The 15,343-nt window shown below is 54.0% G+C and overlaps 1 protein-coding gene across 1 annotated transcript; it reads left to right on the forward strand.

The window, feature by feature from the left end:
* Positions 1-11,196: 11,196 nt before the first annotated feature.
* On the forward strand, positions 11,197-14,714 carry HOXD3 (homeobox D3). Its single transcript, XM_059055314.2, has 2 exons — positions 11,197-11,737; positions 13,884-14,714. The coding sequence occupies exons 1-2, from the start codon at positions 11,197-11,199 to the stop codon at positions 14,639-14,641; spliced, it is 1,299 nt and encodes a 432-aa protein (XP_058911297.1). The 3' UTR covers positions 14,642-14,714.
* Positions 14,715-15,343: the final 629 nt, after the last annotated feature.

The following is a 15,343-nucleotide window of genomic DNA, read 5'->3' on the forward strand; positions in this document are numbered from 1 at the left end:
AGATGATAAGAATAGATTTCTACAAGTCCTGACCACGTGATTGGTGAAATAATTAATTCAGCACGTCCCTTAAGAAACACGGATTCGTCATTAATCTGCCACGCAAAGGGCTCTCTCCGACTTGGAAAGTGCAGGGATCCCAAGAATATCACCCGCCGAGGGGGGCCGTGCGGCGCCCCCAGCCCTCCACCCTCGGCCCCAGGCGGCGGGCGCGGGAGCGCGGCCGGCAGGTAAATATTTTCGCGACTTTTATTTATTCTGATTTAAATCCTTAATGAACTTAGCTGTCAGGCCACTGACAAATAGTTCCCTTTGCTTCCTGATTTGGAACCGTGCGCCGGCGAGAAGTTGTTAGTGGCTTGGATGGTGACCTTTGGTTCAGCAAAGCTTTGCACTTATGAAAAATTACTGAGAGCCGCCGAGTGTGTGTGTGTGTGTGTGTGTGTGTGTGTGAGGGGGGGGGTGGTGAGGGTGTGCGAGGGGCGAGGGTGCGCGCGGGCTGCTCAGAGGCGACAGGAGTAGTAAAAACCCGCCCGGCTGGGGGACGCGCCTGGCGCACGCGGGCCGAGGTTGCCCGGTCGCCTGTGTCTACCGGGAACAATGGTCGCTGTCACGGCATCTGCTGCCTATTCTTAAACCGGTGAGAAAAGGCCTCGGCCCTCTTTTCAAGCGAGGGTCGTAAATTTTTCTTTGCGTCATAATGGAAGGCTATAAAATCGAGTTGAAATTTTACCCCAGGCAGGTTTCAACCAACAGATAATGATTTCGGAGTTGCTTCTCTCACTACCCACCCACGCACCCACGCTCTGCTGCTTCTGTCACCCCAGCAAGGAGTTTGCCCCTCTTCCCCTCAATTTTTGTATCTTTAATTTGGGGAGAAGATATAAAGGCAGGGAGAAGTCCCCGCCGCCCGAGGAATGGGAGACTCTGGGCTGAGGGGAAGAAGCCTCGGGGGAAGGGAAACGGGGTTGGGGGGGAAGAGGCCAGGGTGAGAGGCAGGAGCTGTCTCTCCCGCTGGCTCCAGTTTCAGCCTTTTTTCTCCTGCACTCCAAGGAGCTGCGAGGTCCCACGGACCCCTCCACTCCCACCCCACCTTACCCCACCCCCAGCTTGCCGGAGATCTGTGCTGGGGGCAGCAGCGGTCATTCTCCTCCAGCTCTCAACTCCGGCCCTGATGCCGGGGAGGAGGGCCTCTCTTTTTTGCCTCCTTCCCTCTAGTTGGCTTTGAGGATGACATCGGCGAGCTGGGGGCTGTCTGCGTGTGGTGGTTGTTTTGGGATTGTGTGTGTTTTGATTTCTTTTTTGGTGTGTGTATATTTCCCCGTCAGGACAGAGACAAAGTTTCCTCCGTTGTGAATTATACATTCAAACAATAACACATTAATTCAATTATTCAAAGATGACAAATGTTTATGTGCTTTGCAAGTGACTCTGGCGCAGATTCTGGGCGCTTTCTCTGAGCTGCTTGCGTTTTTCTCTCAATGAGAATTGGCTGCCCTCCCACAGCCCAACCCCACCCACCCACCCACCCCGACATTCCCTGGTAGGCGCAGAGAGGAACCCACAAAAAACCTCCTCAGCCCCGCCGCCAGCCCGGCAGCCAACAGCCTCCCAAGGCCCGGGCTTGGCGGGCACCGGCCCGGGCTATTTTATCAGTGTGACAATTGCCCGGGTTGGTGTGATAAATCATCGTAAGTAATTCCTGAAAGGGTGCGAGGCTGTTGGGGGCCGGGCGAGGACTGTAAATCTTTCCGGTTTATTGCTCTATGAACATATGCTCTGATTGAAGAAGGCTCAGATCCTTTCCTGGAGACAAATTCCCGCAAAGCAGCCCCCCTCTTTGGCTGGAGATTAACACTTACTGCAGGCCGGCTGCTCGGCCCCTGGCGGGAGGCTAGGGGGCGGGGTCCTCCGGGTGAGGGTGGACTGGGGGCACCCACGGTCCGACTCCAAGAGGCGCCCCGAGTGGGCCTCCAGCCAGGCCCGGCCGGGTGAACAAAGGAGGGGCTCGCTGACAGGTCTGGGTGCTCGAGCCTGTTCTCCGGGACTTTCCCGTGCTTCTGGAGTGGGAATGCGGAGGATCTAACTCCTTTCTCCCTGGCTCTTCCGCGGCTGCCGGGCACGTTCTCTTTCGCCTGTCCGAGACCTTGCAAGTGGCGACAGGGCATCTGCTCCGTGCCCGATGCCGCTAAGAAGCAGAGCTGGCTATGAAAGCGAGACTTCGGGGATGGAATGGACACCCCCAGATGGTGCGGGATTCCGGGGTGCGGGCCGAGCTGGGGTAGTGCCGTGGGGCTCACCGCAAGCCGGGAGCTGGAGGCTGGCTCCTCGCCCTGGCCGGGAGCTTTTAACTCTTCTTCCCGCAGGCAGAATTGTTACCTACCGTAAATTCCACCCGACCACTCGGAGAGTGCTGGAAACCTATCCTGATTTAATATTTCTAAAATAGAAGCTCCCTCTTCTCCCAGATAAGCCCAGCCAGGACTGATTCACAGCCCCCCTCGCGTTCTTGGAGGCGCCGCAGGAAGCGGGAAGCCGCGGCCTGGCGGTTGCTGGGCCTGCGGGATCCGTGGGCCCTGCCTGGATCTGGAGGCGCACAGGTCGCGGCAAACAGCGACTCCGCGCCTCGGCGGCTCCAGGCCGCGCAGAACCTGGGTGGAGTTGGCCAGACGCAGAGAGGAGAGAACGCTCCGGGTCTCGGCCCGTGCTTCTGCGCCTTTTCTGGCTCTGGAAGTGTAGGCTCATCGGCCGCGGCCGCGGAATGAGCCAGGGCCCCAAACTGTGGTGGTGGTGGTGAAGAGGGGTGTTCCTCGGGGTGACCAAGTCTGGTCTGTGAGCTGGAGCCTGTCACCTTAGGGCCGGAGCCTGCGCTGTGCCACAACGTAATTGCCTCCCCGGGGAGGGGAAAAGCGGCGCTTCCGACTAGGCTGCGCCTTGCCCGGGTGCTTGAGGATGCGGAGCACCGCGCGCGGCCGGGAAGCTAGGCGAACCCTGGGCCTCTGGTACTCCACAGCTGCCTCCGGAGACGCCCGTAAGAGAGGCAGCCTCTAAAATTTCCAACCCCCGGACCAGCCTGATGGAAGGCTGGGCCAGGGTCAGAGGTCGTGGGGGAAGAGACTCTCAGCGCTCGCATCCCACTGCCGGCGGCCAGGCTGGAGCTAGGTCACTCCCGAGCCGCGGGACGGGGTCTTACCTTCCGCCCCATACCCACCCTTGTCTGCCCAAGGGAAGGGACCGCGAAATCCCAGGTCTCCTGCCCCTCCTCCCAGCCCCCAGGCCTGGCTGCGCTCCGGGGCTGGATGGCGTGAAAGTTTCAGCCTCAATCAGTACAACCTTCCCTCGGGGTCACGTGAACAAATATGCTCGCATTTGAAGGCAGCGTCTGTATTTGCCGACTATGAGGGGGTTTCCGGGGCTCTCTTCAAATCCAGAAAGGGCCACATTCCGAAAGGAAAACAAACCCCGAGCTCTGGGGGGCCTGGGAGGGCTGGGCAGGAACCCAGGAGTGGGTGGGGGCGCGGGTGGCAGCCGCTCTGGGCCTGGGAGCGGACAGGAGGGCGGGTGGACCGACGGTCGTGCAGCGCAGGCAAAGCCGGCGCGGGGACTACGAACTCGTTCTTCCTGCGTTTATTGGTAGCTGAACCTCAGTCTGGTTCCGTTCTACCGGGAATTCCGTGTGCTCGGGTATATGGCCGCGTCTTCGAGCGCGCAAGACCAGGGTTGGGACAGTGTTGTCTGCAGACAAAGGGGGAAGGCTAGCTCTGCCCCCCACTGGCGCCCACTCTGAGGCCGAGGACACCAGGTTTATGATAAATTGGGATCCAGGTAAGCAATTGCATGACAAAATGAAATCTTCGGGCACGGGGCTGCTTGCTGCCCTGAGTGGGATACTACATATGATTTATTTTGTGTAATCTGTGATTGTGATGATTGCCAATTGGTGAGGCAGCACTCGTAGACCTAAATATACTTCTACATATACATCCAGGACGGTGATTAATCGTAAGGAGGTGCGCTTTGTGGGGATGCTCCCCGCCTACCCAAAGGTTAGAAGGACACACTACCTTGCCAGGCTGGGAGGGTGGCCGGTGGCATTATGGGGGGAGGTGGCAGTTTGAGAAGAGGGCCGGTGAGGAGGCTGGGGGCTGGAGGAGGTATTTTGGGGGTAAATGTACAGTTACGAGAACGGGTTGAAAATGAAATGAATAAAAAGAAACTTTTTTTTACACTGTCACTGCCAAAGTAAGATGGAGCATCATATTAATTCCTTGTCTTGAGCCGCCTGGCTGGGTGCAGGCAGGTTGATTTATACGTATTTAAAATAAACTCTGTGGCCAGCCAGCTCCCTGCATTGTTCTGGGAGCTAGCTCCACATACGTATGCCTTTATCTCTTGCTGTTGGCTTAATATTTTTTTCTTGCGAGGTTAAAGTGCTATTCAAGCTTCTCCCCCAAATTCAGTAGAACCCCCAAACTACCCAAAAGAGTTTGGGAGGCTCCTCCCCCTCACTAATCTGGTTTTTGACTGCGATAGTGGCAGAGAAAAGGTTTAGGGCTCCTGGGTCCTTCGCCTCAAAGAACCCAGAATGAAAACTAAATCATATTTTGGTTCCTGCATCCCATCCATCCTTTTGTTTATTGTGTCCTGTGGCTCCTGGATGTGGGAGGACAGGACAGGTCATCCTGGGTCTTTCCCCGGGGCCAAAGCCTGAGAAAGCCGCTCCATGAGTTGGAGTGAGCGTCTCCATGTTCCTGGGAGCCGCAGGGAAAGGCCAGACTGGGCCTCTGTGGGGAAGGGACCCAGAAAGCAAGGCGTACTCCCTTAGTCTAGGTTGGGACGGGCCCCAGCCAGAGAGGGACCGACTTCCAGGGGTGTTGCCATCAAAGGAGAGAGTAAAGTTGTTTTGTCAGTCGCCAGCGCTTGGCTCCATCAGAACTTAAAGTCGCTGGACATTATTCTTCTCTCACTGCCTTGGAGCTGCACGCCTGCCAACTTAGTCAGCTGAATCCAATTACTGCGAGCAGCATTTCATTTGGCCCCATGGAGCACTCACTTATAACTTCCCCGAAAATTTCAATAATCCGCACTAAGGCTTCCTATTCAAAAGACTTTTCCCGGTGGGGGATGGGGTCTAGGGCCAGGTCTGCTGGGGACCAGCTCTTCCTTGACAGCTCTCAGACGGGGCTCCCTCCCGCTTGCTCGCCCAGTTCCTGGCTGTGGAAAGGGTACTTGAGGCTGGTGGCCCAGAGCCAGCCGGATAAAGCCTGCGATTCTGGGCAAGCAGAAGGCTGAAGTTGGTTGGGACCGTGCTGGGTGCTGGGTGGGCTGGGAAAAGAGCGCAGGAGAAGATGGTGGGGGCTCTGGGTAGCCCAACTTTGGCCACCTTGGGGTCCTCTTTACTTTCCCCTTCCCAAGCCTCCTGCACCCAGAGCACACCGAGCACCCCAGAACCCCCGGGAGCAAACTTACCCTGTTCCTCCGCGGCTGGGAAAAAGAAATCTAGCTATAGCCACGGGGGTATCACGGCACCGGGTGGCCTTCCAATTTAGCCCTTCTTCTGAGGGGAAACTCCTAATTTTAAAGAACTCTTTTTTTCCAAATAAATAAATAACCAAGCGGTGAAAGTTGACGTCCGCTCACGTGAATGTATTGTATAAAGTGGCTTCGGGACCCGCTGATCCGGTCCGAGGGCCTGGGTGCATTGTGTTTCCACCGAGCAGCCCTCCGGGCCGTCTCAGTGGAGTGGGGCCCCTGGGTCTGGGGCTGGCTGGGGAGCTGAAGCCCGGGCGCGATGTTAGGAGCCCTACCGGTACGGGATCTCTCCGAGGCGCTTTCCGTTGGGTGTTCATTAAGGGGTGAGTTATTGCCGCCTGAGCCAAAGGTCACTTCAAAGGCTTATGGCTGCGCGCTCTGGTCTTTAGAAGGGCCCTGAACGCTTTGTGTGGGGCTTTCCCGGGCGCAGTTTGGTGTTTGCAAACTACTGAGTCGACTAATTGGCACAGGGCAGATGCAAGAGGGGGGATTGCATCTCTCCTTTCACCTGACCGGGGCGGGCAGTGGTGGGCACCTTGGTCTGTTTTGGGGTGAGGTGGAAGGGATGTTTGCTTCTCAGGCGGTTTGTAGCCCAAACTCGACCCAGCTGTGGGCAGCCCAGACCAGGAATGTGGTGGGTACCTACTGGAATAAAATAAACTGAGGGAAATCATTGGAGATATAATGTCCAAACCAAGAAATAACACCCAGCTCCCTCTTCACTGTGGCTGCCTGGGGAGCCTTGACTAGGACCCACCCAGGCCCATCTACATATCCACCCTCCTTTTCAGGTGCCCTGTGCTGTAGCCTCCTTCCCATCCAAACCCTGCACCGTCCCTCCCTTTTGCTCCTAAGAGGGGTGGGCTTGGCCTGGGGGATTGGGGAACCTGGGGCATTTAGGGCTTGTTTGGAGTAGGAGGAGAGGAAATGGCTTCCCCGTGCCTCTGACCCACTTGGCTCACGCCCTGCGGAGGCTCTGGCCCTTTCCTACTGTCCTGCCTCCCCCTTCTCCCATCCAGTCAAGGATTTTGGTGTTAAAAGCCACCTGCTCCCCAGGAGTCAACTGAGTCTCCTTTCTGCCAGTAAGAAGGTGCCTGGAGTGGCTGCGGACACCATGTAAAATAGTGACATTGATTATGACACCCTTAAAGGGAGTAATGCATATCTGCATGTGTTTGTAAGAAAGAACTGGCTGCCAGAGAGTTTTCCATTTTGTTCCAGATCACCTCAACAGAATAGACTATCAAAAGGAACCCGAAGAGCCTTCAAAGAGTTAGAAACAAAATTCGAAAAATCTCTCTCCCTCTCTCTCTCTCTCTCTTTCTTTCTCTCTCTCTCTCTCTCTCTCTCTCTCTCTCTCACACACACACACACACACACACAAACACACATACATTGTGGTGAGTGGTGTGATTTTTAAAAATAATTTCCACTACATTTCCATTTGTCCTGCAACTCAAGGTAGCCATCTCAGGATTCATACATCAAGACATAAAACAAAGGGCGGCTTTGAAGCGGATCACCTCAGTGTGAACTGCCGCCGGTTACATGATAACCGATCATCGGCCTTCAAATTTATGGCGCTTTAATGGCGTGAGCCCAGTGCCTTAAATGAAGGGCGTATTACGTATTAAGTTATCTGGGCTAAATAAGAGTGATTTAGAAGGCGCGTCCAGGGCTTCCCATAGGGCAGAAGAGCTCTGGCTGAGAGATCGGGAGAACGTGGGCAGAAAGCTGCCCCAGTTCTGCGGTAAAGACATCCCATTCTGAGCAAACCCGAAAAGTAGTAGTTTCGAAATGAAATCCCGAGGTAGTAAAGCCCACAGGGAGGGAAGAATCGTTGCTAGGTTCCAGTGAACTAATGGGGATGCCCAGCAATATTGCTGTCCGCCAGAAAGAGATCTGTGGGTTTCCAAAGCCCTGATTCTGGCAAAACAGAGAGGAAGCCAGGCCAGCTCGAACCTTAGAAAAAATTGAGAGGAACAGAAGCAACCGGCACTCCAACGCCTCCCTCTTCTCTTTCAAGTCGCACGGACTAACTCTACCCGTCCTTGATTTACAACGATCGCGGCGGCGCTAGTCACAGCCCAACGACTGCAGCCGTCTCTCTCCCCAGTCCCCTCTGCCTTTCCGCCGCCACGGCGGGCAGCGGGCGAACGGCGCGGGGCCGGCCTCCGCGCGTCCGGCGAGCCTCCCGGCCTCCCGAGGCCACGGAGGGCGGCAGGTCTTCGGCCCCCGGCCGGGCTACGCACGTCCCGTCCCGCGTCCGGCCGCCGAGCGGAGCTGCTCCGAGAGGCCGGTACCGGCCACTTTATATAATCCCCCGGCTCGCCGGGCGCGGGGCCGGGAAAAGTGCGGAGCAGGGAATTCTTTTGCTGCGCTTCCTCCTACGCGGAGCCTGTTTTCCACTTCTGAAAAGTGCCAGGCCTTGGGAAGTGTTGTTCTTTTCATTCCTTACTGAAGCGTTTACTGCAGCCGTGCTCGCAGTCATAAATTTTGCTACAAACCACAATGACAGGTGCATTGATATGCACCGTGAGAGCTCCAGCTGCTTAATAACTCCGTCCCCCGGCCGCTGTGAGCGCCTTTTATTTATTCGGTATCATATTTAGGTATTGATCCCGGGCAGAATTAAGTGCAGTGAGCAAGCATCAGGATTCAGCTGATTCGGAGGCGCGGCGGGTGCGGCGGGCCACCACGGCCCGGGGAACGGGCGGTGGTCGCTCCGAGGCCGCCTTCCTTCCGGCTGGGGGCCGTTTGGCCTTGCATTCCCGGCCTGCGGTTGGGCCTCGGAGCTGAGCTGGGCAACTTCCCGGGACCACGAGAAAGAACCAGCTAAAGCCCTTTTGGTGCCCCTTCCCCGGGAGGAGCCCGGGATGGCGCCGGCGGGGTTCTGGGGAGGCTGCCTCGGCCGGTGTTCCGGGCCGCGGGGCTGGGGGGCCGGGAGCCGGGGTGGGGGGCGCTGGTTGTAGGGTGGGAGCAGGATTGGGAGGTAGAGGGGAGGAGGAGGGGAAAGGGCAGCTGAGGACTTCGAAAACCGCCCCTCCCCCTACTCGAGTTAGTCTTCACCCCAAGGCATTTGGGTCTGGGGGCCCAAATGAGCAGAGGTACCAAAGGGCGAGAAAAGAAAGCCTTAAAAGGGGGGGGGGTCGAAAAGATGAGCCACTGAACAGTTGACCATTGTCCAAGTGATTTATGACCCGTTCCTGCTTCTTAGGTTCAAGCAGAGTTCACAAGGAGTAGCGATTTCTGGAAAGAAATAAGCTTTTTTTTTTTTTTTTTTTTTTAAACCAGTTTTGTAACAATATCCTCAGGTTCTGTTTTAGGAAAGGTGACTTCTTTGGGGCTGTACATTTTGGTGTGGGGGAGAGGCTGCAAAGCCCTTTTCAGTGAGGAGAGAGCTACTGCCCTTGCCTCTAGGAAGATGGACATTTGGGTGGTGGATCATCACTGAGTGACCCTTGAAATTCCTTAAGACAATGAAAACAGAAGTGGGAGAACAGATTCTCTGCTCATTCATGGAGCTGCCCAGTATTTGCACTTTTGAGGTACATGCACAGAGCTTTGTCTAGGAATATGCCATAGGAACAAATATATATGTAAAGCTATCTGTTTCAAAGACTTGGTCAGTTCCTAAAGAAGCTATTTTAATGTGACTGGTCTACCTATCAAGATAAACTTGGTCATCCTGGGAGGCAAGAGGGGGGATGTTTTGCTAGCACTGCTGTAAATGGAGTGACAGAAACAGCAGCAAGTTCTGGTGGTCTGAGTGTCAAATGTGACCATTTTGACATCCAGAGGGCCCAAGGTTTAAGACTGGAAGAAGGATCCCAGAAAAGTCCAGAGATTTAACCAAACTCAGAGAACATGTAGTCCTTTGGCCTGTGGGCAAATACATACAAATATTAGTCACAGGATGAGGATGTAGCTGTCCATTTAATATTCAGTAACTTTAATAGAGAATGATACAGAAAATGAATGAAAGAAAGATTAAGACCAGCTTTGTTTGGTAGATATCCTAATTACATAAGTTTAAGAACAACAATAGAAAACTATTCCTAAAACATTACATCCTAGTATTCTGTTATTCCATTGAGAAGGGTCTTTCTCTTATCAAGATTAATGGCATGTTCACTTTTATTTGAAAACAAAATGGGTAACTATACTACCAAATAAAGGCTAATATGAAGAATTTTAAAAATTGAGTTAGGTTGTTTGGTGTAAGTGTAGGGGAAATGAGTAAATGAAGGAGTGGTTTTAGTACTAGTGGTCAAATCCATTAGGCTACATAAGTTGTCTAGATAATGTGGTCCATCATAATGTCCCTGATGGAAACCAGGGAGTTTGGGGGAAGGAAAGCTGCCTGAAAGATGAGATCAAGAATTCAGACCTGGGAGCTGACCTATGAGTTTTCTTTATCAAGCAGATGAAAGTGGTTGAATGGTATTAGTTATACTTTAACTCATTAGGGGCTTTCAGGAGAAGAGGGGGGTGGGTGAGAAGGTAAGCCCCCCATCAAGAGTCAGAGGACACAAAAGCGGTAGAATTTTTCTTAGTTTTTTTTTTTCTTCTTCTACTTCTGGGTCCATTCATCATGCCAAGAGAGGTTCTCTCCTTGGTTGTAGATTGGGTGAGAGGTGGGGTGGAATGGATGATCCAGAGCAGAGGTCAACAGTAGTATCTATTTATACAATGGATGCAGCATTAACATGATAGAGTTATAACATAAAGCATCTTTCATTCGCCCATGCTCCATGCATTTCAAATTCTAAATCTCTTCACTCATTTCCAGTGGTATCCATTTAAAAGTAGTGGAGGACAAAGTTAAGCATCTAGAAAAATGTAGACCAAAGAGAAGAAACTTTTCTAGCCTCAAAATAAGTCTGGGAGTCTTTAAGTCCTCTTCTTGGCTTTTATCTCCCAGTAGATTTCACAGTGCTGACCCATGAGCTAACTGGTCAATTCTCACCCAGTCACCGGAGAGTGGACTATCTGCGTCTCTGTGAAACATGCTGTGATTTTGAAACCGGGTGGGGGAGATAACTTTTTTTGAGAGCTCTGGCTTTTCTGAGTGTTATAGGACTTTCTTTTGCCCATCAAAACCCTGGGATGACCTAATGACTGACTTATCCATTCATTCATTCACTCATTCAACAAGCATTTACTGCACTTACTACATGTGGTGCACTGGGCTGGATGTCAGGAATACGCAGGTGAATAAGACACAGTCCCTTCCTGCAAAAAGCTCAAAGTCTAGCAGGAGAATCAGTCATTAAAACGCATCAGGCCATAAATGCTCTTCTATGTAGTTTCAAAGGCTAAATTGACAATCTTGGAGAAAGAAAATTGTATCTGGAAAAAAAAAAAGCCCCTTCCCTTGGATAAAGGATACTCTTTTTTGTGTGTTTATAAGAAATTCCTTCTGACTTTTCCAAGGGTTCAAATAAGTTGAACTTTATAAAATCTCAGATCCTCCTACTATTAAGTTGGTGGGAAGCAGAGGGCCTGGGCTAGTCCTTCTATACTGACTGGTCTTACCAATGACAGTCCCTCTGGGGCCTCTCATTTTTCTTCTTTGCAGGTTGTCTGGAGCCTGGAGCTGCCCCAGCTCTCTCAGGATTTGGCAGACATTGGAGGTGGTGGTGAAGGAGACAGTGGTGGTCAATGTTATTTGAGCAGGGTCAGCAGGCCCCGGAGCTTCCTGAGTACACGATGCAGAAGGCTGCTTACTATGAAAGTCCAGGACTCTTCGGAGGCTATGGCTACAGCAAAGCTGCTGACACTTATGGCTATAGTGCCCCGCATCAGCCTTATCCACCCCCTGCTGCTGCCAACTCCCTGGACACTGATTACCCGGGCTCTGCCTGCTCCATCCAGAGCTCTGCACCTCTGCCAGCCCCAGCTCACAAGGGGGCTGAACTCAATGGAAGCTGCATGAGGCCTGGCACTGGGAACAGTCAGGGAGGGGGAGGTGGCAGCCAGCCTCCTGGTCTGAACTCAGAGCAGCAGCCACCACCACCCCCTCCTCCACCACCAGCCCTGCCCCCATCCTCGCCCACCAACCCTGGAGGTGGAGTACCTGCCAAGAAGGCCAAGGGTGGGCCCACTGCTTCTGGGTCCTCAGCCACCATCAGCAAGCAGATCTTTCCCTGGATGAAAGAGTCCCGACAGAACTCCAAGCAGAAGAACAGCTGTGCCACTGCAGGTAGCTCTCTGAGGGGGCTCATACCTGGGCTAAGTCCCCCAGACTGACCCCAAGAAACTAGCTCGCCTAGGAATTAAGAGGCTCAGGGCTGGAAGTGCAACTTTGGAGGCCATATGTGTAAACTCCTCATGCAGAAAAAAGGTTTTTTTTGGCTGCGCTGTGCAGTTTGAGAGATCTCAGTTTCCTGACCAGGGATTGCAGAGACTGAACCCGGGCCACGGCAGTGAAAGTGCCGAATCCTAACCACTAGACCATCAGGGAACTCCCTGTTCTTTCTTTGTATTGTCTCTGATTGTGGTCATATCCTTACAGTGACAGGGTGCTCACATCCGTTCGAGGCTGCTGGCATCATTGCTGGACATGTCTCATAGTTACTCATAGACCGCTCTTCCTTATACTGCCCTAATATCTGCTCTCCTGGGCTGCTGGTCATAACTCCTTCTTCCAGCCAACAGCTCTTCAAAACTTGAAGACAGATACTGTGATCCCCAAATCCAGGTGGTTGTGTAGCCCATATCACATGATTCCCACTCGCTTAAATTAATAAGAACTAAAGTCTATGGAATGCTATGTTAAGAACCATGTTAAGTGCTTTACAAACATTGTCTAATTTCATTTTCCAAAGAACCCTTTGAGGTAGGTATATGATAAAACATCCTTCAGGAAACTGTTAGAGATGATAAGTCACTTGCCCAAGATAACAGAACTACAAAATGGCACACCTGGGGAATTCTCTGGCTGTTCACTGGTTAGGATTCCTCACTTTCACTGCCGAGGGCACAGGTTCAATCCCTGGTTGGGGAACTAAGATCCTGCAAGCTGTGAGGCCTGGCCACCCCATCCCCCGCCCAAACAAAAACAAGAACAACAACAACAAAAAACAAAACAAAAAAACCCCAAATGACACACCGGAATCCAACCAGGGTCTGCAAAGAATACCCATGGGACTCTCCTTAGCCCACCCCAGCTCAGTTCTCCCCATCCCATTAAATCCCTAATGTGGAGGTACATATCCTAAGGGAAGAGGATGTACTCTGAAACAGGAGCAGCCTTGGGTTTTTCTCCCTGGAAAAGGAGACCCTGAAGTTGAGAATATTTCCCGTAGGTCCATTTAGGGGTGTGGAAGAAGACAGGTAGGGCCAGGAGCTCTGAGGCCTTCTGCCTCTCTGTGCTCAGCCTGTTTGGTTCCTGAACTTTTCTGGCCTTGTGTTCTCTGATGTACTTTATCTTCAGGTAGATGAACTTGCTCCCAGACCCAGGGCTAGCTTGAGGCCTGGGATGTAGTTAGCTTGTTATCAGTTCTCTGGTTTGCCTGCTGCTCTCTGGGGCTGCTGCTCCTGGGGGGAAAGTGTCTTCAAGTCTTTAAGCTCCTTCTTCTTCTGCCCCTCCTTCTCAGCTGCACACCCAGGCCCTCCCTCCCAGGAGAAATCCATTTGTCTTCCCAGGGAGGGAGTGGACAAGCTGCTGAGAGGTGGCAGGGGCGGTGGAAACCAGGGCTGAGGCTGCTGCTCCTAGCATTGCAGTATTCAGAATATACCCAGCCTGGTCTTGGATCCTCTAAAACTCTGGGGCTGTATTTTTATGGTTTGTCACCTCCCTGTATTTGGGTACTGAGCTCATGGGTGCAGCTGAGCTGGAGTGAGGTGCCAGGATCTCCACCCTCATTCGGTGCTTGGGGTGTTTTGCCCAGGAGCCAGACTCTGAGCAAGGCGGTTTGGGGCTGCCTCCAACCGCACCCCCCAGCCCCCTTCCCAGCTGTAGAGGCTGGAGGGACTGTTCGAAGAAGTCTGGCCCTGCTTTGACAGGGGGGAAGGCCTTACCAGCTGCTACTAGTCTCTCATTAAACTCCTCCTCAGCCTTTGGGACGAGATGGTGGGCTAGGCTAAAGGGGAGGGGGTGGGCTGAATGAGTTGGACCTCAGAAGGCAGATGGGAGTTTCAGATGCCACCGATAGGTAGGCCTGGGGCATTTGAGTTCTTGGAATCTCTTGGAATCTCACCTCTCAAACGCCCCTCCGCCGCTCCAGCCGTGATTAAGGTGGGGGGAGGGGGGAGGAAGAGGAAGGAGCCTGGGAAGCACCTCTCTCCGGCCCAGGGTGTCCCCACCTCTCCCGCTCAGCGTCCCCTCTCTCTCCCTCCTTGCCCAGGAGAGAGCTGCGAGGACAAGAGCCCACCGGGCCCAGCGTCCAAGCGGGTGCGCACGGCGTACACAAGTGCACAGCTGGTGGAGCTGGAGAAGGAATTCCACTTCAACCGCTACTTGTGCCGGCCACGCCGCGTGGAGATGGCCAATCTGCTGAACCTCACCGAGCGGCAGATCAAGATCTGGTTCCAGAACCGGCGCATGAAGTACAAGAAGGACCAGAAGGCCAAGGGTATCCTGCACTCGCCGGCCGGTCAGTCTCCGGAGCGCAGCCCGCCGCTCGGCGGCACCGCGGGCCACGTGGCCTACTCGGGCCAGCTGCCACCCGTGCCCGGCTTGGCCTACGACGCGCCTTCGCCGCCCTCCTTCGCCAAATCTCAGCCCAACATGTACGGCCTGGCTGCCTACACGGCGCCGCTCAGCAGCTGCCTGCCTCAGCAGAAGCGCTACGCGGCGCCCGAATTCGAGCCCCACCCCATGGCGAGCAACGGCGGCGGCTTCGCCAGCGCCAACCTGCAGGGCAGCCCGGTGTACGTGGGCGGCAACTTCGTCGACTCCATGGCGCCCGCATCCGGGCCCGTCTTCAACCTGGGCCACCTCTCGCACCCATCTTCAGCCAGCGTGGACTACAGTTGCGCCGCGCAGATTCCCGGCAATCACCACCACGGACCGTGTGACCCTCATCCCACCTACACAGATCTCTCGGCCCACCACTCGTCTCAGGGACGCCTGCCCGAGGCCCCCAAACTGACGCATCTGTAGCGGCGGCCACCAGCCCGAACTCGTGGCACGATTACCTCTTTTGCTGGGGTGGCTGGGGTGGCGGGCGGGGCCCGCGGGGCAGCTCGGTGACCCCCTCCCTCGCTCTGGCCCGGTCACTGCCTTCCGGTCTCGGGCCAACAGCGGCCGATGCGCAGGCGTCTGGGCCTCCTCTCCAGGCTCGCCCTGCTTTGGGTGACTCGCCATAAATCAGCCGCAAGGATTCTCCTCTGTAAGCCTGACAGTGCCACATAACTGCGGACCGAGGGACTCTAATCTGGTAATGGTGTCCCGAAGGTAAGTCTGAGATCCATCGGCGGCGTGCCCTGCAGAGGGTCCAGAACCCAGAGAGTCCGGGCATGGCCCGCGTCTAGTTTAGTTGCGGAGACCTTAATTTATATGCTTCTTCCCGTCCCGTAAGGATTGCATCGGACTCAACGATCTGTATTTATTATTTGAAGCGAGTCATTTCGTTTTCCTGATTATTTATCCTCGTCTTAATGTATTTATGTGTATATCTGTAGAATTCTCCAGCCGAGCTTAGGAACGCGCTCCCAGGCCGCGGGGGCCACATTTCACCTCTTTAGTCCCCTTGGTCTGAACTAGTTGAGAGAGTAGTTTTGAACAGTTGTAACCGTGGCTGGTGTGTGTAGTTGATGTTAAGGATTAAGACCGCAAATTGTCCTTCACGGGTAGAGTCAGGCG

This window comes from Kogia breviceps, chromosome 2, assembly GCF_026419965.1.
Source record: "Kogia breviceps isolate mKogBre1 chromosome 2, mKogBre1 haplotype 1, whole genome shotgun sequence".
Taxonomy (NCBI): Eukaryota; Metazoa; Chordata; class Mammalia; order Artiodactyla; family Physeteridae; genus Kogia; species Kogia breviceps.

Excerpts from the sequence above, each read along its gene's own strand:
- HOXD3 (XM_059055314.2), top strand. The coding sequence starts at position 11,197 with ATGTTATTTGAGCAGGGTCAGCAGGCCCCGGAGCTTCCTGAGTACACG. Across the intron at positions 11,738-13,883 it reads GAACAGCTGTGCCACTGCAG|GAGAGAGCTGCGAGGACAAG; the intron begins GTAGCTCTCTGA and ends CTCCTTGCCCAG.